Source organism: Diadema antillarum, unplaced genomic scaffold, assembly GCF_040938485.1.
Source record: "Diadema antillarum isolate AM-2024a unplaced genomic scaffold, OU_Dant_1.0 seq00001455_RagTag, whole genome shotgun sequence".
NCBI classification, from domain to species: Eukaryota; Metazoa; Echinodermata; class Echinoidea; order Diadematoida; family Diadematidae; genus Diadema; species Diadema antillarum.
In genome coordinates, this window is record NW_027272201.1 from 1,060,250 (window position 1) to 1,088,221 (window position 27,972).

The following is a 27,972-nucleotide window of genomic DNA, read 5'->3' on the forward strand; positions in this document are numbered from 1 at the left end:
TCGTTGCAACATGGATGGCTTTATCTCGGATAATCAACCTGGGATCCAGAAACTGGACAAGCTGAAGTGCGCATTCCTACGGGCAGCGCGAAGCGGCCGTGTGGAGGAGATGAAGACGCTAATGACCGACCCACGTCACGGCAGCGTCTCGGCAGCCCTGTGGAGCCGGGGACTTTTGGCAGCTATCTATACCTACCAATTCGGTAAAGTTTTGTGTGGGTTTTTTTCGTAACAACTATTCAACTTGATACCCAGGCATCTCGAAAGATGTAACGGAAACAAAACGAAACAAAAACCCGACAACAATGCGATTATTTTCTGTGTAAGAATGAGGATTTGTAATGCCATAATATCAGAATGAAAAATCAGGTCACAGCAGAAAAAAGTGGCTCTTAATTCTGCAGCAAATGAGATTTTACTGGAATACAAATTGTCTGGATTTATTCATTGCTGCTTGTTATAGCAATGTCCATCAGTGCGTAAGACAAGCCACAGGTGGATTCGGGGACTTTCTTTTGTTGTATTATGGTAGCACTATACATTACCTTTGTTATTATTATATTCCCATCATCTTAATTTTAGTCATGTTATTTTTGCGTCAAGCTAGTACACAACTATCGCTACCGTGTGATTGCTTTTACAAATACATTACAATTTGTCAGGGTTCCACCTTGTGGCACATTGGAGCCACTAAAATCATTAAATTTGAAATTTTGATTCCCCGAAAGAGACATGTAGTCGGCCGACATGAAATAAAGGAAATATGGAAAACGAAAATAGAAAAAGAATAGTTTGTGTGTATATAAAGCAATATTTCAACTATTATTGTGAAAACATTTTTCAGTTTTTTTTTATTTGCTTCTTCTTAATTCCTTTTAGGTCACGACAGTGTTTACTATAGACCAGTAAGTATACTGGCCTATAGTAAACACTAAAATCATTATTAAATCATTCATATATCTTGTTACCATTTCACTTTCATAATCATTTATGTGATTACTAGACTAATAAAGAATTGATATTGATTTGATACAGATTTGATAAATCAAATAATTATCATTGAGACTAGGAATAAGAACATCATGGAGCTATGTAAACTTCATGTTTTAAGCAGATACCACCGCTATCAATGACTATTGTTGAGCCACGCATTGGATACTACATTGTACTATCACAAGTGTTACTTATACTTCCACTCTTCTGAACATTATTAAGTGGAAGTGCCGACAAAAGTTAAATGCATGCTCTATATTTTGTATATTGATGCAAACTTTTGGTATGAAAGAGACTAACTTAAAATTTGCCAAATATGCTATAATATCCATCACGCTATACAGAGTATTTGTGGCAATAACGATGATGCTTTACGTGTTTATAAGATCTGTCACACGCGGCTTTGCCTGTTTTGGATGATGCTGTTTTAAACACTCGAGATAGGTGAGATGTGTGCCAGATAGTTCGTCTTCCCTGTTGAAAGTGTCTACTTTGCGTATTATGAGGAGAATAGCAGTCTTTTGGACGAGCAGACATGTTGGATTTTAAATTCACTGAGATAACGCACTTGCGATGTAGGCAAAAGTTATTCATGTCTTCCTTACTGATGACGCTTGCCTGCAAATCTGCCTGGCAGCAATAATTAAAAGCTTTCATTAAAGGTAGGGGATACCTTTTACAGACCTCCCAAAATGCAGCAAAACATTAAATATGAACCTCAGGGGACTTGCTTAGGCCACTGCTTAGAAATTTGGAAGTCAACAGTTATCTCAAATTTGAATAATGCACAAAACTCAACTACTCAGTAGTTCTGTGTGTCAGCCACACTTAAGCCTTTTTGTTGCATTCTTCTGTATTTGTGATCTATAAACACAAATCCAAAAGTACAAGAGCTGATGTAATAACATATAGAGTGTGTGGTAAGAATGTATATAGAAATGTTTGTAAGTGTTGATGAACTTCCTTCACAAAATATACATGATGGACACACATGCAGTACATGGGTCTGCAAAGGTAGCCTAGTAATGTACTGGAATTTACGGTGAGCCCCGAAAACAATTCAATTCAAAATCTAACCGTCAAAAAAATGTACTAAATGTTACCTTCCACTTTCAATACTTTATGGGAGTTTCTAAAATGATATTCTCTTCAACATACCACTGTATTTATACAACTCTTCATTTAAGGCATGCAAATGGGATTCCCTACCTTTAAAGCACTGTAACTGGCAATATATATTTGAGAAAGTTTGGTAATGCATTCAATGTATGAATTTGATAATTTCCAATTGTTGATTAATGATGGTCTACGCAAGCTCATTCTTTGTTTGAACATAAATTGCTGCGTCCATAATTGTTTCGTCGGATAAGTTTACGCATATTATATCATTTTTAACCAACTAAGAAAACAGAAAGGTAATTTTTGCCAATGCGCGCTTGAGTTGATTACGAAAAGGCGTACTGTATGTGTTTTTAACCACATGTGACCTACAACAACATGTAGCCCGCATTTCTTCAGATAATAAGCATGGTAAAGACAAATGAAATAGGGTCAATTTTTTCTAGACATGACAAAATGTTACCTTTCAGCTCGAGTTGGTCCCCGAAACAATACTACCAGCATAGATTGCAATACTCGACTACCACGTAGAAACACTACCACCACCACCGCCGCCATCGTCATCATGTTACGTAACACTTTAACGTACTTCCAAGGACGGGATGAGAAAAGATGATTGCACTCACCTCTATAGAATATTATTGTAACAGATATGGAGAAGGCTTATGCAGCTAGAATAAAAGCCGGCTAATGATAGCAGGATTATGTCTGTGATTGCCCTGCTGGTAAGAACACAGTGTCCCACAGTGTGTTCACATATTCGACTATTTGAAAACGCTCGAATTTAACAGTGTGAAGATGATTTCACACTGTAGTGTGGTTTTCACAGTGTTCACGTAGTAATGCTTTGTTTCACACTGTGAATTGATGACTCACATTGTGTTCTCACTGTTAAAACGCTCAAATTTAACAATGTGAAGAGATTTCACACTGTGTTCACACTGTGTTCACTCTGTGTTCATACTGTGTTTCACACTGTTTTTTTTCACACTGTGGGACACTGTGTTCTTTCCAACAGGGTAGCCTGTAAAGGAAACTCGCAAGCCAGATACATAACTATACCCTATTCCGAGTCCACTGAAGCATGGTGGTGTGCTGTGTTGGACAATATTCTGAAAAGCCGACTTTAAAGGGATAGTATAGTTTCCAGCGGGATGAAACTTTAGATTTCTAATGTTTTTTAATGATCTCTTGTTTTGATGACACTAAACCTCTTCTGAAATATGATCACAAATCAATTATAAGGGGAATTCAAAGTTTATTTGATGAAAATTTGTTTTTAAATGACTGAGATATCCCCCCAAAAGCGATCCTAATAGAATGTGGGACGAACCTTTTATTAGGATTGCTCTTTTTTACTTTGATTTTGAATATCTAAATCATTTCAAAACCAATCTATTTTCATCAAATAGAATTAGAATTCCTCTTAGAATTGTACGCTCTTTAACCTTTCATAAAGTGGTTTCTAAGTATCTCACAAAAGAAATTAAAATCTGAATCTTCATCTCAAACAATTCTATACCATCCCTTTAAAAATGGCAGGCATGTTTGGCCGTATAGGCCTTAATGACTGATGAGGTGAACCGGAATAAAAGAAGGGTACACATGATACTCATGATGTAATGGGGGGGGGGTAGTGAAGGGTATTTAAGATCAGAAAAACTCGATGATAGAAGCAGGGATATTGCAGACATATTGAAGATGCGTTGCCCTTACAAGAGAAGATACAACGTGAAATAGAGAGTTTGATCGTAAAACGAGTTAACTTCTTTCTTGTCAATTTTACATATTTGCGATTAAACCTTTTAAAAACAAAGGGAAAACTATTAATGAAAATATTGCATGTTTTAATCACAACTTCCAAAATAGTTCTTGTAATGCCACAAGACAGTGAGGTACCATTGGAAAGGATTTATTTTGCTCTACCTGATTTTGGACTTACGCTTTTAAGATGTTTGAAAATCACCTGAAAATGACGTTTAAATCGTTTTGCCATCAAACACTTCAGTTGGAGACAGTTCTCGCTAGAGCCGCGCATATCGATATTATGTGATAGTGAGGGGGGGGGGGGAGAGAAAGGGGGAGAACTTTTTCGATGTTTCTCGTCGAATGTACCACTCGTCTTCGGGAAAAAAAAAATCCGAGTAATGTTCCTATTCACAACTGTGATTGTATTCATATTGTATTTATATTGTATGTATGCATATATATATATATATATATATATATATATATACATATACATATATACATATGTATATTTCAATTGCATTTACAACTTCCTACTGCTTTGAGCTTCGCTTTAAAAAGTGCATGGCCATCTGTCTGTTTAGTTGTTCCCATATTTCAGTGCTTTTTAAAGTACAAGGATCCTGCGAAGAACTTTTAGATCAATGATATTATATTGAATGATAAGCAATTTCTAAAAACAAACAAACAAACAAACAAGTATTAATATTATAGCAAGCATTGAAAAGTAAAACAATTAATTAAAAATGATGTCATTCTAAAATGAAATACTTGAAATGTTTGTAATGTAATGGTGAAAATGATAAATCAAAATGTCTCAATTTCCATAAAGACACTGTATAAAACACCATCCCATGCAGAAAGTACACAAACTAGATCCGAATAAATATTTTTTTTTTAATGAATTGCCTCTTTCGTCATGCATATTTCAAATCAGAACTTCAATTTCTCAGCAAAAAGTCACAGATTTTTAAAACGGCTCAAACATGTAGGCCTATATGGGCCCTTTATAAAAAACTGAACGCCTTTTGCAAACTCATCGGCGGCAGGATTTCAAAAATAAAGTTGTTCAAATCTTCAGCTTGTCATTTGGAAAATTCTCGATATACAGCATCATAGTTTCAATCATAATTATTGCTTTTCTTTTTGTTTACACACGCATTTCAAACGCAGAAGCTGCATTACATCCATCAATGATGATCCTTTTAAAAAGAATTTTTGGATAATCGTATATAGGAATACTTTATAATCAGCCCACATATAGTTTTGTGTTTTTTTTTTCCTTTGTAAAGGGCAGATCAACATCAAAGAATTTCACATCTACTTTTGATGAAGTACCCAAGAGCAAAATAGCAAAGTAAAAAACTAACAATTACAACTCACGCTTGTTACCAACAAACATACCAACAAACAAAGAGAAACGAAAAACATTGCATCCAATCAATTTTCCCGAAACAGAGTCCCTGAAATTTCTGTTAGACATGGATGTACCTTTGGAGGATGCCCTGCTGCACGCTCTTGAGTGTCAAAACTTGGAAGCAGTGGAGGAGATCCTGATTCGCACCCAAATCCCGGGCGAAGACCTGGTAAGAAAACCACATCTATGTGAAACTTTGGTCCATATCAATTTTTATCCTGACTTTGCTCTTAACCGAGACCTGTTTAGTGCTTTCGCCTGCAATTAAACTTTAAGAACAAGTTTATCCAAGTATATGTTTGAGTTGAGTGTTTGCAGAAATGTAAGCAGAACACATCGGTAAAAGTTTGAGGAAAATCATATTATCGGTTTAAAGGTTATGGATTTTTAACGTGTTTCTTTTTGTGTGTGTGTGTGTATGTGCAGCCATCGCTGGTTGCGAGGACTACTACAGTTTGCGATATGAAATACGGAGAACGATATAAAGAAAATATTAAGAAAATTCAACAAAATGTTCACTTTTCTTACCTGATGAAAAAGCACATTACTTGCCTCTTTTAGAAAGCGGTGGATGGGGGAAAATATTACCCTTACATAATTTTGTCAGTAACAAGTCTACATGAAATGTACTTTTCATTGAAAAAAAAATAAAAATTGTAGAATTTTCTTTTTATTCTCTGTATATCATAATGTATAACACTCTACCATGATATACATGTGTAGGCCTACATAATCTTATAATGCATCACAAATTCGAAGGGGCCTCTCGTTCAGGGATAGTGGCACTAAAACTTTAGAAATGTAGGCCTATAACTTGTAAAGAATTGTCCGATTTTCCTCACACTTTCTCTGATGTGTTCTACTAAGATTGCTACAATTACTCAATCAAAAATAATATTTGGATGATACTATCCTTTAAGGCAATATCTCTCTCGTCCAACTCTCTTTATATAACTATTCAAAACAATTTCAGCAAATGAACAGATAAATGTCAATTGAGCTACGTGTGTGACTGATTCCAGGGAGGTGAGTTTTGTCTCACCTCCCTGCTGATTCAAAGTGCTCTATTCATGAAAGAAATATATTATTCAGAGGGGTGAAGGTTCAGGTGCGAGTTTCTTCACTTTGTCTCCCTCTACAAATTAAAGTTGTAAAATGAATATCTTTCTTTTATTTGATATGCCTTGTCCGCCTTGGACTACTTAACATTATTAATGTCGGAATTTCGGAGCTTGGATATTATTTTGTTCCTTGTTCATCGTGTCACTGCCGGCAACCAGGGACAGCCTGGTGGTAGTGTCGCTGCCCGGAAAGCAGTAGATGACAGGTTCGAGTCCCACTCGTTCCTTTTTTTCCGACATGTTTTTTTAATTTACAAATCGGCAGTCGCGATCTAAACAAATTTAAGTTGTAGAGGGAGACAAAGTGAAGCAACTCGCACCTGCTCCATTCTATTCATATTCTAACTTTGAGATGAGTGGAATTGTGAACCAATTCTGTTATTGTATAATTACACACACAATCATGTCAGCTGCCATTCTTTCCAATCTTCTTTTTTTTTAATCTTTCTACCGTTGTCATGCCAACATGAAAGAAGTCAAGCGTTGTGAATCAGTTCGCAGTGACGCAAGAATTCCCAGCATGCACCACGCCACTCAAACTCGCCACACGGATGGATGACTTAAAGGCGATAAAGGTGAGGTGGTCCTGCGACACATTCCATCTCGCGATTTTCCACAGTTTCGGCCCTTTTTCATAAATCCCCTTGAAAGGGGCTGGTCATGAACACAATAATGGGCACTTATTAGGATATTTTGTGTATTGAACACTACCCTTGTCTTACCCTTTTTGGTCTGTATATTCATCATGAATTAGCGGCGAACGGATCCGGTATCAATATATTTGGAGGCTAATTGTACCTCTTTCTTGTGAACACAATTTACCTTGAACTTCTACTGCTGCAGTAATGATTCCCTTGCAATCTGTCGCCTAGTGTTGACCCCCCCCCCCCCAAAAAAAAAAAAAGAATAATGATAATAATGACACAGTAAATCCTGTATCGATGGAAAACGTCTCGAGTAATGGCCATTTTCATTGAAACCTTATTGCGCATACGTTTCCAGTCGTCTCCATGTAGCTGTTCCAACATTATCACCTTCACCGTGGTCAATATTGTTTCATGTTGCCCTATGCCGCTGCAGGCGCAATGACCATTGAATCTATATTTTCCACCCCCCCCCCCACACACATGTATATATATATTATATATATATACATATATACACCCTTCCGTCCTTATTTCCAAAGATGTTGTTGAACCATGGGGCTACCATGCCTACGGAAGAAGAAGTTCTCGCTAAAGTATCAGATGACCACTTTGAGAGGTCTCTGGCCAAACTCAAGTTGCATCAGGCGCTGACCAGCGAGGTTTACATCCTCCTCACCGCTGACGACCCCATCGAGACGGCTCTCACCTGGGGCGAGAAGCTGGCCGACGGACCGGACCCCGATCACAGAGTGTTCGATCGCAGCTACGCAGAGATTCGACAGCGGCTGGAACTCTTTCTAACCAAACTGCTCGACTGCGCGAGTTGTAAAGACGAGATCTGGGAGGCCCTCAACGAGCGAATGGCACCAGACGGCACGCGGCGCAGTGTGCTCAAACGCGGAGGCGTGAAGGCGGATCCGTTGGGTCGGCTGAAGCGCGTAGTCAAACTCCGATACAAGAAGGTGAGAATTCAGTAGCAAGTGATGGGTGGGAAAGTCTTCAAGTGGAATTCCACCCCCAAACAAATAAACTTCAAAAGAAAGAGAAAAATATTCCCTACAAAACATTACGAAAATAACACAAATCAGATAAGAAATAAGGTAGATATGGCATTCCAAAAAATATATATCAGATAACACTGACATTGATAGGAGCAATAGCTGAATAGTGTACAATTTTATTACAGGTAATTTTGAAATGACTGCATAATTCAATTTCATGAAATTAAGCATTAATTTTTCAGTTAGGTTTCAGATTTTGCCCTATTTTTAACCCTCTGTACAAAACTTTTACTTTGCACAGAAGTCAATTGGTGTGTATGGGAGTGTGTATTTGACACCCAGACAATGATCCTGGACAATGGCTAGGATTTGAATGCTCCATTTTTTATTCATGACGAATTGCACTATAACAGATAGTCTTTATTCATTCTGAAATGTGGTGTATGCAAGCACATGGAAACATGTGTTACCTTTTTCATGTGCATGCATTGCACCCTTTACTAGGAATTCAGACTAGCAGTGCAGCCAGGGCAATCCATCATGAATGATTAATAAACATTCATGTGCCTTGGAGCAGAGCTCTGAACAGGTGGTATCCAGGTCCATTGTTTAGGGTCATTGTAAGTACACACTCACATACACATCATTATAGTTCCTGTGTAATGTTCAGGTTTAGTACACAGGGTTCAAATTTGATCAATATCTGGAACCTATAACTTTGAAATTAATCATGGATTTCATGACACTGATATAGGTTTTCGTATTCGAATCTCCTCCAACTAAATTGTACACTATTCAGCTATTACTCATATAAATGACAGTTTTATCTGATACATAGTTTTCGAGCCCTTAAGCATCAAAAGTGGGAAGTGTTTTTGTAACACCTAGTATAACTACAATAATGATGATGATGGTAATAACTATCAAATAATAGGAAAGTAATGATGGCTATATGATAATAATGAAAATAGCATCGATAAAATTAATACATATCATTCGCTGCTTTCGTCGACTTTCAGTTCATCTCTCACAGCTACTGCCAGGAATACCTGCTGAAGTGGTGGTACGGTAAAGGCCCCATTCCCTGGGCCCGCTACCGCACCTCGGTCAGGTACGTGATGGCCTTAATCACCGCCGTGTTCTTCTCCCCGCTCATCTGCATCCTCAACGCCATGCTCCCGGAGAACGTGAAGTGCGTGCGCTGGTTCGACAAGCTTATGGATACTCCGTACGTCTCTATTTTTTCAGTGGTTACAGCTCGTTATTCCGAAGGTTCGTTATTCCGAAGGTTCGTTATTCCGAAGGCTCTTCTGTCCGAAGATTCGTTATTCCGAAGGTTCGTTTTTCCGAATTTCATTTTCGGTTGAACAAATCTTTGGAATAACGAACCTTCGGAATAACGCCACAAATGTTCGGACTAACGAACCCTTTTTCATTTTCGGATTAACGAACCTCTAGGTATAGGGAATTTGTGTGTTTCGGATTAACGAACCTTCGGAATAACGAACAGCACCCGTTTTCAGTTGGTGTTTGTGTTCTTAAGGCTTTCATAGTTCGAGTTTGACTTTGACTTTGAAGAGGAGGTATAACAGTGGAGATGAGGATTGATTGGGCTTTTAACTTTTTGCAAGATATCAAGAAACCACTTATATGAAATACTGAATATACCATTCGACATGTTCTAAGAGAAATTACAAGTTTATTCGATGAAAGTCGGTTTTAGAATGGGAGAGACATCCAAAGTAAAACGAAAGCAAAACAAAGCGATCGCAATAAAAGGTGCATGGGTCCCATCTTGTCCTAGGATCGTTCTGTTTTGGACATCTCAGCCATTTAGAAACCAGTTTTCATCAAATAAACGTTGAATTCCTTCTGAAATTTCATGATCTAAAACATTTCATTGTAGGTTTTGATTTCATTGGATTTGATTTATTGGTTTCTGTATCATCATTGTACATACACATTGATATACAAACATAAATATAAGTCGCATTTTCTTCTTCATTGCCTTTGTACAATGTACAGCAAGAGTACAACAAAACATACAACAATGAATAATACAGAGGGGCTACAGCATAAGCGTGGCTTGATTTGCGTGCAGCCCCCGTAGCATTACATAATATTATAATATACATCGGAAGGAGAATAGGAGGGAGGGATGACTTGCATAGAGATAGGATAGTTGAAGGGAGAAAGGGAAAGGAGAGGTTTGTCTGCTTTCACTAAAGGTTTATACAAAATAAAATCACCTGTATCACTGATTAGCAAGGCATGACAACATATTTTCTCACCGAGGTACAGGTGAACAGTTGATACAGGTCATGGTCAGTTACATAATTATCGTTACATAATAAATCAAATGCGTCGATATTTCTGCGAAAGAATTTCGTTTATAATACGTTAACAATGACAATAGAATTACTGATATCCAGAAAGCAACATTGTTTTTACAGCGTTCCTGAAAGAATACATTGACTTTAAACTTCGAAATTCAGAAGGAAGAGAATTCCAAACATCGGGTCCGGTGTGTCTGACAGATTTCAGAGCCATCACTGTTTTGGGATTATATAAATGAAACTTTTCAGATTGTCTTGTTGGATAAGAATGTATGTCCTTGTTTAATTGATATAGTGAGTAAAAAGATGGCAACTGACCATTATGTAAGCGGAACATAAAGAGTGAGTTTTACAAAAAATTAATGTCATTTACCTTAAAGGTACTAGCCCACATTTGTAAACCTGCAGCAATTGGTCTCATAGTTAGCATGGAGTTTGGGTATGATTGCAGTAACACCTGTGCAAAATTTCGTTCCATACTTTCATAAAAATAAATGAAAATGCACCGTATGCATGCGTATAACGCTCGCTAGCTCCGGTCCACGTACGTACTACTTGCATGCGATACATGTGTAAGTTACATGTACGTACTAGTAGCTAGCCCCGGAGACCGCGCCGCGCGCAAGGCGCGGTCCTGGCGGCTACCTCGCAGCTGAGCGAGAGCAAAAAATCACTGCCACATTCACGGCGACTTCACAAATAAAGCACGGCTAAATTTCTTTCATAAACACAGTGACAATTAATACATTACCTTTTCGACTTGGTTGTTCTCACCCATTTATGTAGAAACTGCAAAATTTTCTACATTTTTTTAGGAGTAATAAGCGGCCTGCCCTAGTGCAACAGTGGAGAGACTTGCTGCTATATCCATTAGTACGCATTACGCATGCTCTCAATGCACTGCACTGCATGCATGCTGTGCGCCTGTGCAAGTGATAGTGAGTTTCAGTGAGCATCGGTGAGCTGAAGATATTCGCGTTATAAGACAACATTTTCTGCATCATAAGCAATGAAATGCATCAAACAGTCGCCGAAATTAATCATTTAGGTTTAATCGACCCATGTAAGTATTCCTAGTAGTTTTTGTTGAAAAATTAAGGAAATATAGCGCCGAAACGGCACCCGTTTTGTACAACTCCTCGATCTGAATGCGAAAACGGCACAGCCCCAACGCTGCACGTTGGGGCTGGTCGCAGTTAGTACGCAGCTAGCCCGCGCTCGTAATTCGATTTTGGGTCGGGTTGACCCGGTTTGAAAATTGAATTTTAAAACGATGATTTTCTCTCTTTTATCGAATGGTATAGACAAAGAGCAACAGGTGAGGTATGTTACTGTTATAACTTGTACTTGAAGTCATATTGTACCTGTTTTATGCAGTTTTGATTTTCGTGGTTTTGCAAATGTGGGCTAGTACCTTTAAGTGTTTTTAATTCTGCGAATAAAGGATCTGAATGGTCTCGATAACCTGAGTTGGTGCATATACGTATAGCTTTCTTTTGTAAAAGTAATATACTATCAATGTGGCTTTTTGAAGTTGCCCATACAATGTTGCAATAAGAAATATGCGATAATATCAACGAATTATATAACATAAATAAAATATTCTGAGGGACATAATACTTTAACTTCTGGAGTATACCAACATTACGAGACACTTTATCAGAGATATATTGTACATGAACGTTCCATTTCATATTTTCATTTATATGTATTCCGAGGAATTTGGTACTTTCTTTTTGTTCCAATAATATACCATCCACCATAATATTTAAATGTTGCATTTCACTGTTATGCTTCTTATTATAGAAATACATAAAATTTGTCTTTTTCAGATTGAGTGATAATCTATTACTCTTAAACCACATATATAATTTCGGTGATTCAGTATTGAGAGTTCTTAGGAGCGAATGAATATCAGGATTGGAACAGAATACTTTGGTGTCATCAGCAAACATAATATATTGCAGTGACTTAGATTCATTATCTCACCTAAAAGTGTTAGGAACCTGAAGTTAGACGGCGACCAAAACTATACATTCTCTTTAAAACAACAACCAACAAATGAATAAATAAATGAATAAAGAAGCGAACTTACGAGACGTCTTCAAGCATCATGTCAAGTATAGAGGTTGACGATCTCTCACAGGTACGTCCTTCACATTATCGAAACCACTTCCCTCATCCACTTCGTCGTGATCCTCACGTGCATGACCCTGGGCGAGGGCATCAGTCAGGTGGAGTGCCCCCACGACGGATTCTACCGCTACGACCCCCGCGACCACAACTTGACGTGCAATGAGTACAAGTACGCCATCTTTCCACCAGGTTCCCTCTTCGTGGTAGTCTGTCTGTGGGTTGTTGGTGAGTTCATTGTATAGGAATCGTTCACATATAAGAATCGTTAATACATGTCTTTCCTTTTCCGACACTTCCAGTGTATTTTCGATGGAAAACGGAATGTTCAAACCATTAAATTATGTCCCATTCACATTACCACTCCTCTGTCAAAATTGCTATTATAGAGCAACTGCTATAATAGTGTGTACCATGTGGTTACTTGTTGTCATTCTATTACATTTTAGAAGATTCTTCTGTACCCCCAAGTATTAATAGTCATTCCTCTTTGTTTATTCTTTAGTTTGGTTTTTAGTTGTACCCGTGTTCCTCATCCTGTTCTTCACACTAGGCTTTTGTTGAGACCTACACTCAACAAGCTTTGCTTTTTAGTATATTATGTTCCATCGTATTTCTCTAGATTTTTTTTTTTTTACTTTGATTGAAAATTACACATGGACGCGATGTTCTGACACAGTTTAACTCTCAGTTTTAAGTGTTTGTGAGGTGATTAGAAATCACTTAGGTAAAATGTCAAAGAGCATACAATAAGAGGAATTAAGAGTTTATTTGATTGAAAATCGGTCTCGAAATGGCTGAGATAGCCCAAAATAAAGAGATCCTGTTAAAAGGTGGGACCTTTTATTAGGAGCACTTTGTTTAGTTTTGTTTTTGATATCTTAGCCATTTCAAAACTGATTCTTAATCAGTAAAATCATTGTTAATATACAAAATGTGAACAGTAGTTATAAACTGTTTCTAGAATAAATCGTCTATACTCTATATTTATGGCTTATTAAGAAAAACAGTAATATATCGTTATATTTTAGTCTTTATTGCGATTTCTTTTTGTGGTAGTATGTTTTGTGATACAACTATAACCCACACACATGCATCAAATGTGATAACTCGAACATTTTTAAATCACCGCTCCCAATGGTAAACAATACCTTTAAGCTGTTGTTATTGTAAATACTTTGTATTTCATCAGGACTGACCTGGCACCATGTCAATAAGATATATCACAAGGGATTCAAGAAATACGTCTTCTTCAAGTGGCATTTACTGGACGTAGCGTCTATCGCCCTCTATTGGATTTACATCCTCACCACTTTCAGCATCTACTGCGTATGTATTAGTTCAGCATTCGACGTATTTTCAGTCAAAATAATATCTTACCCTGTGGTGGCCGTCGATGGATTGCACAATTCTAAGGATCTGCTCAAAGGGAAAATACAGTCCAAATATAAGTTATAATAGTTTGATAAGATAGAGTAAAATATTACGAGTTCAACGGCAAAGTGGAAAATGAGGAGGTTATGACATTAAATTTTGAAGATTCGCTAATTTTTCATGAAACATACAGTTCTTGAAAGGTCAATATGAATATGAAAATGGCAAAGTGAGCATGTCATCCCCTCGCAACTCACCATATAGTTTGTACATAAAATTTTGAAGTTTCCAGTTTTTCAAACAAAAAAAAAAACGCAATTTTTTATTGTACCCAAGGCTCAAATCCTGGTATATCTAACTGCTCACTATTCTGAAGTCGAATGTAGTCGAATACCAAACCGGCAAGCTTCAGATTCTTAGAGAATCGCGCTATTTCCGGGCAATTAAGAAAACATGAAACGGTTTAATCTGTTAACTCTTTTCGTATTTGTCTGTATGTTTTCACCAATAGAAAACTAGAGCATTTCAGGAGTATTAGAGCGTGATCATCATGTCTGCGAGAGAGTAAAAATTATTAACGTCCATATTATCATGAAATGTTACGTCTTAACCCTAACTAGGCCGGGGGGGGGGGCCTCCGAGGCCCCCCCCCCCCCCCCCACGTTTCGCGCGATGTATCGCTATCGCGAGAAGCTATCACCGCGACGTTTCATGACTTTTTTCTTTCGAGTCTCCCGCATCTTTTCACACCAAATTTGCGATGCCCGGGCGCGCGGTTCCAAAGTTGCGCATAAATATGCACGTGCATGTCAGACCAAAAATTGCTCAAAAACGTGAATTCGTGTACAATTTCAATGCAAACTGTGTTTACAGGCAAATTTCATAAAAGCATGATTATTTGGGGGTTTTATTGATTAAAATCAATTAATAACATATCTTCTTGTTCGGAACAATGTTGCGGACAAATTTCTTCGAAAAAACAATGAAAAACATAAAGTCGAAAAAATAGAGAAATACATAAGAAATTCAAAAAACAATAAAATACTTAGGAAATTTTTTCTGATTGTGCAATTTTTTTCGCTTACATTTGCTAAGGACACTAAAAAGAATATTTACACAAAAAATGTGCCTGTTTTGAACTTTATTTAGTGATTTATACCAAATTGTTTGATTTCATGCATCATTATGCAGAAATTAGCATAATTTAGTGTAAATGATAATTTTTGAAAAAATTAACTTCATGGTACTTTAGATTACACCATAGGCAATGTGTGTGCCAATTTTCGTCGCGATCGCGCTGTCGACGGCCGAGATCTGGAGGGGGGGGGGGGGGGGGGGGGGGGCCTGGGAGGCCGCCTCCCCCCCCCCCCCCCCCCGGCTCTATCATCTACCTAAATAGCCCGGCCTAGTTAGGGTTAAGTTTAAGACGTAACATTAAGAGGGGACTGTATTCTACAAGCTCTGCTTTTTAGCAGTCCCCTCCATTTCCAGCAATATTGTTTATGCATTTACCACAGTGATGTAACAGTTATTTGTATCTCTGTTGATAATTTACCTGTATCTCTTTTACAATGTTATTCTATTCATCGCATTGTGGTACTGATTTCATGACGTCTGTGTATATGAGCGTTTCTTTGTATTTCTAATTATTTGTTTGTTGGAAGTGAAATAAATCAACTTGAACTTGAACTTGAACTTGAAGTTTAATGTTGAAAGTTATGGTATATCAAGCTTACAATAGTCGAAACGAATACCGTCATCATTTCCCCCCTACTAGCACTAATCGACGAACTTTAGCGGATTGCCACGGAAAGGTTATCAAGATTTTTTTGATTTTTTATTCATTTAAACCAAAGAAGAAAAAAATCTGAAGTATTTTCTCACTTAGAAGTGTCCATGATCTCACAATCATGATAAAACTCTCCCGTAATCTAATTTCACCATTTTCCCCATTATCTTTCAGTCCACCAACATGATATGGTACACGTGAGTATTATTAGAGGCATCCAGAAAAGTTTCCATTGCATAGTCACTGTGACAGGTTTAATTACACTCTGGTATTATGTCGTCACAAAGACGTGATCAAAAGCACATGTACCGTATAGATTTATCCACGAGTGAAATAAAGGCGCATACATGTACATACGCATACTTCAAATATCAAATGTTTCACGTTTTGAAGCCACAGAGTGTATGTGACTGTCCCGTACAATGTCATGTTTCTTATTTCTAAAGCCGATTAATCTTACTCCCCTCATTCCTGCCCGTGAGGACTGTGGTACATGTTAGAATAGTAACAATGGTTCTAAGACAGTATTATGTCATGTTTTGATAAATATCAGAACCTTGTTACCATTATTTTGGAATGATATGTGATGCAATTAAGGAAGTTGAGCAGTTCATACACTTTCTTATAGATACAGAAGTGACGTCACAACACTGATGATGTACTTTTGTAGGCCTATATCATACAGTCGAATTTGCTGTGACGGTCATGCATGCATGCATGGCGAACAGTTTGATGATCGCTACAGCTGTATTCACCCGCCATGTAGGCAGTAAAATACTCGTGAAAAGCTTGTTTGCTGCATTTAGGCACTACATTATGTATGTATGTATGTGTGTATGTATGTATATGATATATAAAGACATATTACTCTCTCACTCTCTCTCTCTCTCTTATATATATATATATATATATATATATATATATATATACATATATCTTTATAATATCTCTCTCTTTTTTTTTTTACATCTATCGTAGCTTCCAGAACGACACGGTGGTCTCCATGCAGACAAGCCGTGTCTCTCTGCCGGTGAAGCTCACTTACACCAAGTATGAAGTCAGCCGCATAGCCTGGCGCACGTTTGACCCACAGCTGGTCGCCGAGATCTGCTTCGCCGGTGAGCACGATGTCAACTTCGTGCTGCTGCAGTTTGCGTTATTCTACAAAGATCAATATATTAATTTGTATATTTGTTTGTATTTCTGTGTAATTATGTGCATGTGATATGTGCAGGTGTGTATATACGTTCATTATGTTCATAATATACAGAGATCGACAATAACCTTTTTGTCTGAAGTACATGAAGTACATGTGCATGTACTTCATTGTACTGTCCCAACTTGCCATTTCACTTGCTTGTACAAATCGTCGCTGTTACTTTGTGGTAATTCATGTATTAGTAAATGGATATGGAAATGCAATGAAATACGAAATGAAAAAAAAAGAATGGTTTGAAAGCGGTAGTGAACCCAGGATTTATACGACCAATTTCTCTCTGTAATTAACTTAAAGACAAATTCCAGACCAGTTCAGAGGTAGTATAAAAACACACGGAGGAAGATATCTAGGCACGACGACAAACATTTTATTTTGATCAAGGTCGGATGAAAGTTAAGGAAGTTATAAAATTGGGAAGATTCGCTAATATTACTTAATCGTTCTCATTCAGTAAATATGAATATGCAAAAAGTGAATTGATGATGTCATCCAAACGTGACGTCAGCCCCACTCAACTTGCAATATAGTGTGTGCACAAATTTTGAAATTTCCAATTATTCGTTCAAATGCATTTTATAGTCAAGTCTAAAAATACTGGTTACGACTGATCATTATCTTAGTTACTTAATCAGGAAAACACAATGCTTTACACTTTTGTAGCAGTTAAAAAAATCCTGAATTTTCGTCATTTACTGTTCTTTTGTGTGTGTGCGTGTGTGTGTATATCCACGATCAATGGAAAGTTGTGAGGTGATGCATCATCAGCTCACGCATTTAAATAATTCATATCAACTGTTCAAGTACTTTTTTTTTTGCAAAATTTAGCGAAATTTATAATATCATAATTTCCTTACTTTTAATCTATTTGACAAAATTTGAACTTATGTACTTTCTTTAATGTAACATTTTTAATTTGAATATGTATGATGTCACCAGCCGCGGCTACAATCGTGGTGCATATATGGGCAAGCTTGGAAGTCTAGTGGATACGACGCCTGTCTAGCAATGAGGAGGTCATGGGTTCGAATCCCATTCGATTATGTATGGCCCGTGATTTGTTTTATGGCTATACGCAAACACTCAATAATCAGCGTGCATGTATGTCAATGAATTGTAATTTGTCAATCAGTATAGCAATACAAATATCTCGACGCAAGAATCGTTAATTTGCGTTAATGATAATGGTTTCAGAGGTAAACTAGAAGCGTCAACTGTGTAATAAGGAATTGAAATAAACAGTCAGTCCAGTTTCAAATAAAAGCACTAGAAATGATGATTACAATGAAAATAAGCGATAAACGGCTATTTATTCAGTCACAAATTTGCCACATCGAAGCTAATGATTGGGAACTAGAGACCTGATGGTTTTTCTTTTTCTTTGAAGTAAACTTGTGCTGTCGAGCAAATCATAGAACTATTTTGTTTTCTTTTCTTTTTTCTTGAAGTGGCCAACATCTTCTCATGCCTTCGCCTCCTCCACCCAATCGTCTCCTTCGAGTTCGTTGGTCCGGTCCTGATCTCGTTTGCAGCCATCATGTCGGACATGCTTCGCTTCAGCTGTCTCTTCGCCATCGTGCTGGGGGCGTTTGGCCTGGGTTTCACCCAGCTTTACGCCGCCGTGGCCACGGAGTATTGGTCGATGTGCGAGCTCAACAAAATCTCGTCGGGGTGCGAGACGTCCTCATTTGACAAGTGAGCACGCAGGTTCTTTGGTTTCTTTCTCTGTTTTACTCTTTTCTCTCCTCGCGGCATTGTGGTACTGTGGTTTAGGCTCGGAGGGTCCTATTGTAGGAATCTTGGGTTCGAATCCTCCGAGGCTTCAGCATCCTTGGAGGTGATGGTTCACCTAAAACGTCCCCCGTGATCCAGGTTTTGCAATTTCTCTCTTGGACTGTAAGGGTATAGACCAATAAAGTAACAATAGATATAAATTCAATTCATTCGATAAGACACCGTTATTATCATTGTAAGTACAACAAACAATATTACAGGGGCCCACGGTGACCAGAAGTGACAATCATTGTCACTACTTGAAATTTTGCTACTCTCCGAATGTGTTTTTTTTTTCATAACCTTTACATTAAATGTACATAAAGAATTACATAAAATGTAAAACATTTTTCTTACTCTATGGGATATGCTGATTATTTTTGATACGGAAATAAAACAAACGAACAAACAATCAAACATTGTTGTGATAATTTATGACAGGTTTTTCTTGGTTGTCTCCCACTGTAGAAATATATTTGTAAGATCGCAAATGCTGATCTATATTTCAACAAACATGTCGGGAAAAGGGAACCAATGGGATTCAAACCTGTCATTTACTGCTTTCCAGACAATACTGTTTTCGAAAGAAACCAAGAAATTGTTAAAGCAGATGGGTGACATCGTGCTATGATCAATGTTTATCTCTATCTCTTTATTACCACAATGCTCTTTCATATTTTCCTTTTTTTCTGCATTATCATTCACATCATTATCATTACCTTTTTTATCACTATTGCTTTTACTGATATTGTAATCATTATAATAATTTTTATTTCTTCCATTTCGAGCACACTCAACTGACCGTGAGAAATTCCCGAAAATACGTCTACCGCAGATAACTATGCATTTTGACAAATTTGCAATTTTGTATGGGTTTCAAAATGTGTTCTGGTATCATTACTATAAAATGTTTTTGCGACTTGGATATACTTGTAAATATTTAAGCATTGTGAGTGAGTGTGTGTGTGTGTGTGTGTGTTTTGTGATTATAGTGCGTGTTTACTTTTGTGTGCATTTTGTTAGAATTTATTATGTGTGTTAAAAAGACAGATTTCGTTTTTGATCAAATGAGTCATAATGAAAGATTTGTAAGATTAATATATCATATTATCATTGTACAATGTTTGTGTATAACGTTGTTTATCTTCGTATAATGCTTTGTTCTGCTTTTGGGAATGTGAACTTTGTGGTTGTGAACGAAATTCGAATAAGAAGTCATTTAAAAAAATGGCCAATACGATTTTGACAAACAAATAATGAATTCTTGTTCGAACTGTGTTATTATGACTCCAAAACTTCTTTGAAATGGAAAGTGACGTCACTTCAGGTTCTCGTAGCTGCATGATAACAGCTCTTTTTCATGAATAGATGAATATATATATATATATATATATATATGCTCAAAGTTTTCGCTATTCATTATTACAATTGTTTCTGGTCAGTTTTTCCTTCCTTGTTTCAAAATACATTACAAAAAGCTGCATCGCTTCGGCGATCTCTCACATTTATTCCAAAGTTGATTTACATCATTTGGGTTTATGTCAGGTTAATGTGTGTGTGTGTGTGTGTGTGGCACACATACACACACTATAGCTTCTGACCACACGAGCAAAGAGAGTTAAGGGTTTGGACGAACACCGATCTAGGGCTTTCAATAGCTCAGTCGGTAGAGCACCGGTCTACCGATGTAGTAATCAGGAGGTCTCGGGTTGAATCCCGATGAAAACCCATTTTCTTTGCTCAAAGTTTTCGCTATAGGTATATATATATATATATGTATATATATATATATATATATATATATATATATATATATATATATATATTTATATATATATAAAGAGAGAGACAGAGAGAGAGACAGAGAGAGAGAAATAATAGATGTAATTAAAGGACAAGTCCACCGTCATGTACATGTGGATTGAGTGAAAGCAGCAATATTGATAGAAGACGTCAGTGAAAGCTTGTGGAAAATCGGACAATCCGTTCAAAAGTTATGAACTTTTAAAGTATCTGCCCAGTCACTGCTTGATGAGAAGACTACTGCAGTGTGTGATGTCACATGCGTACAAGGATATAAAGAAAATATAAAGAGAACTTGAAAGTGCACATTTCATCGACTTGTCACTGACGTATGTTCAGGGTAATATTATTCCCCCTGCCTTTTGAAAGAGGCAAGTCAAGTGTTCTTTTATTATGTGAGATGAGTGAAAATATGTTGATTTTTCTTTATATTTTTTATATCGTTGTACACATGTGACATCACAAGCTATAGCATAGTCTTCTCATCCAGCAGTGACTAAGCAGAAACTTAAAAAAAAAAATCATAACTTTTAAACGGATTGACCAATTTTCCTCAAACTCTCACTGATGTGTTATACCAATAATGCTGCATTCACTCGATCCACATGTCTATAAAGGTAGACTTGTCCTTTGAAGGGATAGTACAGTATTGGTGGAGATGAGAATTGGGCTTTTAACTTTTTGCGAGATACCAAGAAAACACTTATGATATAGTACAGAACATACCACTTTAAGAGGAATTCAGAGTTTATTTGATGAAAATCGGGTTTAGAATGACTGAAACATCCAAGAACAAAGTAAAACAAAGCGACCGAATAAAGTGTGGGTCCCACACTTTACTAGAATCCCTCTTTTTTGGATATCTCAGCCATTTCAAAACCAATTTTCATCAAATAAACGTTGAATTCCTCATAGAATTACATGCTCTTTCATATTTCATGAGCGGTTTCTCATTATCTCACCAAAAAATGTTAGAAACCTGAAATTAGGTCTCAACCAAAACTGTATGATCCCTTTAAGTGTAGTAATAGTATAGTAGTAGTAGTAGTAGTGGTAGTAGTAGTATAACAATACTTTTTTCTAACTCATTCTTAACTGTCGTATCCTGGCTTATTTCAGTATAGGCCACTCGATTGTCGTCTTCTTCTGGGCCCTCTACGGCGAAAGCAATGTGTCCAATTTCGCGCTCCCGCCAAACCTGTGGTTAACACGTGACGTGGGTTTGTTTCTCTTCGGCGTTTACTTGCTGCTGTCCATTACCATAATGATGAACGCCCTCATCGCCATGTTGAGCAACACTTATTCTCGAGTTGAGGTAAGCGAAATTCCTTTGGTGTGCTAACAGTGTCACCATTGGAACAAAAAAAAAGGAAGAAAAAATTATTTGTTTTGGGCAGTTTCTGAGAAAACCTTAAACGTATCACAGTGCTAAATAGAAGTTGGAATGAGAATCATTACAAATTTTTGTAACAAATTAGAATCTATATTAGTAATGATTCCTTGCATTAAAGTCTTTTAGTGATGTCAGTACGTGTTCGGGTAAGTTATGAGAATTCCTCTATCTTTGGACTGGGTTACTGCTTCAATCATTGTCGCATTATGGACGTACTCAGTAGTCAAAATTTGAGCAGAGTTTTGTCCGAGTCAAGTATTCGAGCTAGTGGAACTGAGAAAACGTGTCAAAGGAAGAGGTGTAGGAAAAGGGGTCATTTCACGAGCCCGAAAACCACGAGTCACACGGCCCACGAGCTCAACATTGAAAATGGTCCATGAGACATACAGCCCACGAGTCATACAGCCCACAAGTCACACAGTCCATGAGCTCGATATACTATGCAAAAAAGGCCCGCGAGATCGACAGTAGGCAAATAAGGACCATGTGCTCAACAATAGGCAAATAAATCACATGAGTCCGACGCTAGGCACATAATGCCCACAAGTTGGAAACTAGGCAAATACAAATGAAAGGGGGCTTGCTTGTCAGCCGATGAAACCCGAAAGTGGGGCGAGAAACGAATACAAATTGCACGGGAAAGCCTGTTTTTGTCTTGTCAGTTGATTAAGCCCGGAAATGGTCCACTTTTTCTAATTCTGAACCCCCCCCCCCCTAAAAATCCTAGTTACGGGCCTGATAAGGCCCACGAGTCCGACACTACGCAAAAAGGCCTACACGATCGATACTGGCTAATGTCCGACTCGTGATGATTTCCTACTGCTGTAATTTCCGAAGGCACAATTTCATCTAGCTCAGAAATGATCTAATAATTTGAGAGAGAAAAAAGAACCAATAGACTGAATGTGCTTCGTATAGAAAAAAAAAATAGTTTGCGAAGCTGTTGAACTGTGAATATGCAACATGTGTAAAAAAATGGTGGCAGAGATTGATAGAAAGGGGGGGGGGGAGAAAGTGTGTTGTTATCACTTGAACAATAACTTTTCTCATGAAAATACGATGGGTTTTCCCAGAGATAAGATTAACTGATATAAAAAATGCAAAATGATACTCCAATCGTATAATGCACAGCGACTTTTATGATACATACAGTGATTGCTCCTCGAAGAAGAATGAGATTGAAGTCATATACTAAAGTATATGTGAGCAGCTTCCTGTGCAGTAATCTAAAAAAAGCAATGGTCGATGTAGGCCTACAAAATGTACTAAGAAAAAGAGTATTCTGAATTTGACATCATGTCCTTGAAGCCGATATACACGTAAGAATTGCCCCTCAAAAATGAAGGAGAAATAGTTATGGCAGGAAGTTCTTAAACCGTAATCAATAGTTTACGAAGGATCGGTAAACCTTACGCGCGATTGTGCGCCGATCGTCTCTTTTGGTGAAAAAGTAAATCTGGACTTTCCACGGAGAAACAGGGCGACGCGGTCGATCCTGTCAGTTCGCTTTTTCATAATGGAGCCACTGATTTACAGGGTAACAATATAATAATCATGTTTTACAAGACAAACGATTAGAACACATCCAAAAATAAAACAACAACAAAAAAAACCAACAACTGAAACTAAACTCTCTTTTGTCAATATGGCATTTAGGGAATCACACGAGAAATACGAGCATTATCAATGTCAACTCTCGAGATTAACTTTAATGGCTCCGGTGACGTTCGTGTTTGTTTGTTCATTTCCATCTGGTAAGATGGCTGGATAGCCCATATTCAGCTACGTTAAGCTGGTCTTTCATGGGGTCCAGTTGGATCAGTGAGGTGGGACCACTTCACCGGGTTGAACATCCTGCTCTTTGCGACGAATGAATAAAGCGGGATATTTTACGTGCATGAGTTGTGACTCTATCACACACGGGACCTCCATTTTATGTTCTATCCGAGGGACAGAGTGTTTTGCCTCGTGTCACCTCGTTGAAAGCCAAAGAATATGTGTATTTACTAATACTCCTATTTTTTAGCCTTTTCTGAAATCATCTGACCTACACATCTTTCATATGCTGTCTTGCATATATCTTAACCTTTCCATTGAAGTGGCACATGTATTATTCTTGGTGAATATCTGATGGCTTTCATATTCCCATAGGCCTAGTTCTCAGTCATATTGATGCTCTGAGTATAGAATTGCGACTTATGTTCTTCTCTGAACGTCATTATATTATTTGCTCATTTTTTCATTTCATTTCATTTATTTGGCAAAATACACAGTTGTAGAACAATATACAAGTCATTACAAAGAAACAAATAGCTGCCGGGATTCCTAAGAAACAGTTATATGCTTGTAGCTGATGGAGCCCTCAAAACCAAAATGAAGTAAAATACATTCAACCAACACTTGCTGTGACATGATGGACCAAAGCATACACAAGATCAGTCCAATTGAAATAACACATATAGGTATACATAATTCATCACTTAACAAAAACAAAGATATAAACTTGGCTTAATTTGTTGGCACACACACACACACACACACACACACACACACACACACACACACATCCGTCTTAAAGTGTACAGAGAATAAGATGTGAGAGAAAGAAAGGTAGAGGAAGAAAGGAAGTCTATATCAGTCATGGATACCATCTGTCTAAATACACTCTGTTTATATAAAGCTGTAAATCTAGAAAATGCATTACTGTCATTTCTCATGTTTATGCGTGTGTCTTTGTAACACTATATGTCTGGTATGTATAGGGTTCCATAATAGATCATTATTAGAACATGTATCAGTGAGTATACCGTGAATGATGAGTTACCCTGAATATACATCATACGTAGATGAACACATACAGAGTGTACATTGTGTGGACAGAAAGAGTAAAATATGTAAGTGACAAAATTTAATGAATAATACATTAGGATTAGATACATTTGAATGAATGAACATATTAAGAAATAGATAAGGAACTAAATAAATGAATAAGCTAATTCAAATGAATAAATGTAATGATTTACTGGGCTGACATTTGGCACTTATCCAAAAAAAAGTGTATAGATTCATAAAATTGGATTGCCGCGCGAATACTTGGAAATGCATTTATAGCGGACATGATGATTTATTCGAATTTCACTTGATCGGTTAGAAAATGTGATGGAGCATCCTGGACAAAATAATGAAATGAATCATTGGTAATACATTGTATGTGTACTGCGTGAGGAAATGTACGATGATTAATTAATTTTGTATAATTGTTGTTAACCTCACAATCTGATGCGAATACAGCTATATTGTTATCTATTCACTGTGTAAGTATTTGTTAGTGTGTCATTACCTGCCATGTGTCCAGAATAGGACCATGGACCTGGTATATATGTCAACATGTCCTTTGTTTTACTTATCAATAAAGACATGATTACAACAACATGAATAAAAAGAAAGGGATTAGGAAATTGGGTGTACGGTGTCAATGGCCTTCTCAATTTTGTTTCCGTTGCAGGAGCAAGCTCGAATGGAGTGGCATTTTGCACGGACCCGTATGATGCTCGAGTTCGACCAGCGCATGACCGACGGGGGGCTGCCGCCACCGTTCAACATTACGCCGCGGATCGGCCTCTGGGTGCAAAAGGGTGTGCGCGCCTTGAAAGGACTGCGCAAGCGCAAAGCCAAAACATGGACGCCGGTAAGTGTATGGCAAGGATTATGTAAATTTGGATAAAAATTCCGAGTAATATTTATCGACTGAGGGAAGGGAGTGATCATTACAATCACAGTCAAGAAAAGAAAAAGACTATTTTCATATTATATTTTTCATCGCGTTCATGCACTACGCAAGGCCGGTCCCGCGTTTTTAAAAACTGGGGGGGGGGGGGCCATGCAGGCAGTGCAGTATATTGAAAAATGCGAGCGCGCGCGCATACACACACACGCTTCAAACTTACATTAGCCATGTCTACACCTATCCCAAAACTTCAAGTTATACTAACTACGATCGTAAAAATTCCTTCCCTTACCCACGACAAAACTTCGATGCCGTTCACACCTACATGCAGTTAGCAAAACTTCAAGTTAATGCTAACTACGATAGAAAATAAAGGGCGCCCGTAAAAGGTCACTCAAAACTACAAGCGAGAGCGTCGTGGTTAACAAAACTCCGTTCACATTTGCAACTGATTGACAAATTGCCCTACATCGACGTAAATAAGCACTGAATTGATCAGTGTTTTAGTAGTAGCCATGATAAAAAATCATGGGCGTACATACTCGAGCAGGATTCGAACCTACGACCTCCTGATCACCGGACAGGCGTCATCTCCACTAGACCACCGAGCTTTCGCCCGACAGCAAGTGTTGGTTCTAATCCTTATTGCTTGCAACGGGTACTGCATTGTTATTCAAATTCATGAAATTCTTCCGTCGAGATGTTTTCATTGCAACTGAAGCAACATCTACTACTAAAACATTGATCAATTCAGTGCTTATTTACATCCGTTCACATTTGTCGTAGTTTTAGCGCTCTGTGGGGGGGGGGGGGGGCATTCCCAAAACCACGACGAAACTACGACAAAACCCTAAATGGTGTTCTCGTGGTGTCTTCGCCTTAAGGTTTTATTGTAGTTTTCAAAACTACGTGCGTCTACATCTACACTAACTTGGAGTTTAGTTCCCTAGGGGACTATCGTAGTTTACAAAACTTCAAGTTTTGAAAACCTTAAGGTAAAGGGATCTAGATGTGAACCTCACTATTATAAGAGAATTCACACAGAGACAAGGAGGGTCTTATATTCATAATCACATATTCATAACATATAAACACATACAGATAATTTCTGTGCTGATGGCACGAACACATGCATCCTCACACAAAATCTCACATAATGATTCTGATAATTTTATGTCTCATTAAAAGTGGAAACTAACTCGCCCATACGTCACTCTTGTGTTTTCAAGATGTGGTTTCAAAAGTGTTAAGGATCGGCCTCTTAAATAAATCTGTCATGTTTGAAGGATCGTCGCGACATCACAAGAAATAAAATTCCCTTGATGGTCACGGCAATTCAGACAAAGGACATTATAAATAAGTGGGTCTTCACAGCTCTCAACATACACTTCAAAATCCTCATTTCCGTCTGCATACGGGAGATGTATCATGAAGAGTTTATGTAGTAAGATAGTACGTGCCAAACATTGACACCAACTTGATTTGATTTGATTTGATATGATTTGATTGGTTCCTGTATTATCATTGTACATGTACATGTATATGTACATATCAAACGTTGTTCGTACCATTCATATGCATAAACATATACATAAACTCACGTATATTTTCAGAAAATGACGACAGAAAAATGTGCTACTTTTCAACAAAACTTGTGCCTTTTATTGATAGATCTGCAGTGATTTGCTAGGAAGGAAAACCGACAACTATACTCTTAACGCAAACACGTATGTACAGTATACGCGTGCACACATGTATGAGCATTTTATACAGTGCGTATCACAAATACACTGATGGACAGCAAAAGAAAGCACCCACTTCTGTCAAAGGTCGCACACAAAAATTTACCCCCTAGAAATAAACAATTTTTGTACACAGGTGTGCTACAATGCCCCTTACTAATCACATGCACATAAGCAAGTGAATGTCTTCATAACAAAGAAGAACTTGACATGATCAGCATCTTAGTCACTGTATCAAAAGTCCAACACAAAAGCACTTTCCATCATGCAAAAATGGCCCCTGAATGGACAAAATTTTTAAACAATTTGTCAAAATGATGTTAATGAGTGTATTCTATATTTAGGGATGCTATCCTTCCTGATTATGCTAATTCTCAGAATAAAATCAGTTAGCTCTTTAGACTGGACGCTACTTTACTCTGGTCTAAGCAAGCTTCCATCAGAAAAATTATGCCACGTCTGACAAATGAACAGCGATTAAGGGAACAGCCTCCTGTCAATCGGCAAACATTGATCCAAGCTCTGCAGGAGGAATGGACGGAACTCCCCCAGGACTACGCCAGACAGCTTGTCCAGAGCATGCATGAGAGATGCCTGGATTGTGTTCAGGCACGAGGAGGACATAATACACATTATTGA

At 37.6% G+C, this 27,972-nt stretch overlaps 1 protein-coding gene across 1 annotated transcript; it reads left to right on the forward strand.

Annotated features, from left to right (window-relative positions):
- The first annotated feature begins 10 nt into the window (after positions 1-10).
- On the forward strand, positions 11-27,972 carry LOC139709622 (transient-receptor-potential-like protein). Its single transcript, XM_071621581.1, has 13 exons — positions 11-203; positions 5,320-5,477; positions 6,873-6,974; positions 7,586-8,008; positions 9,067-9,275; positions 12,530-12,744; positions 13,709-13,845; positions 15,854-15,876; positions 16,658-16,797; positions 18,344-18,590; positions 21,591-21,786; positions 25,370-25,552; positions 27,808-27,972. The coding sequence occupies exons 1-13, from the start codon at positions 11-13 to the stop codon at positions 27,970-27,972; spliced, it is 2,391 nt and encodes a 796-aa protein (XP_071477682.1).

Coding starts and splice junctions, on each gene's coding strand:
- LOC139709622 (XM_071621581.1), top strand. CDS start 11: ATGGATGGCTTTATCTCGGATAATCAACCTGGGATCCAGAAACTGGAC. Junction 12,745..13,708: donor AGTCTGTCTGTGGGTTGTTG/GTGAGTTCATTG, acceptor GTATTTCATCAG/GACTGACCTGGCACCATGTC. Junction 25,553..27,807: donor AAGCCAAAACATGGACGCCG/GTAAGTGTATGG, acceptor ACAAATGAACAG/CGATTAAGGGAACAGCCTCC.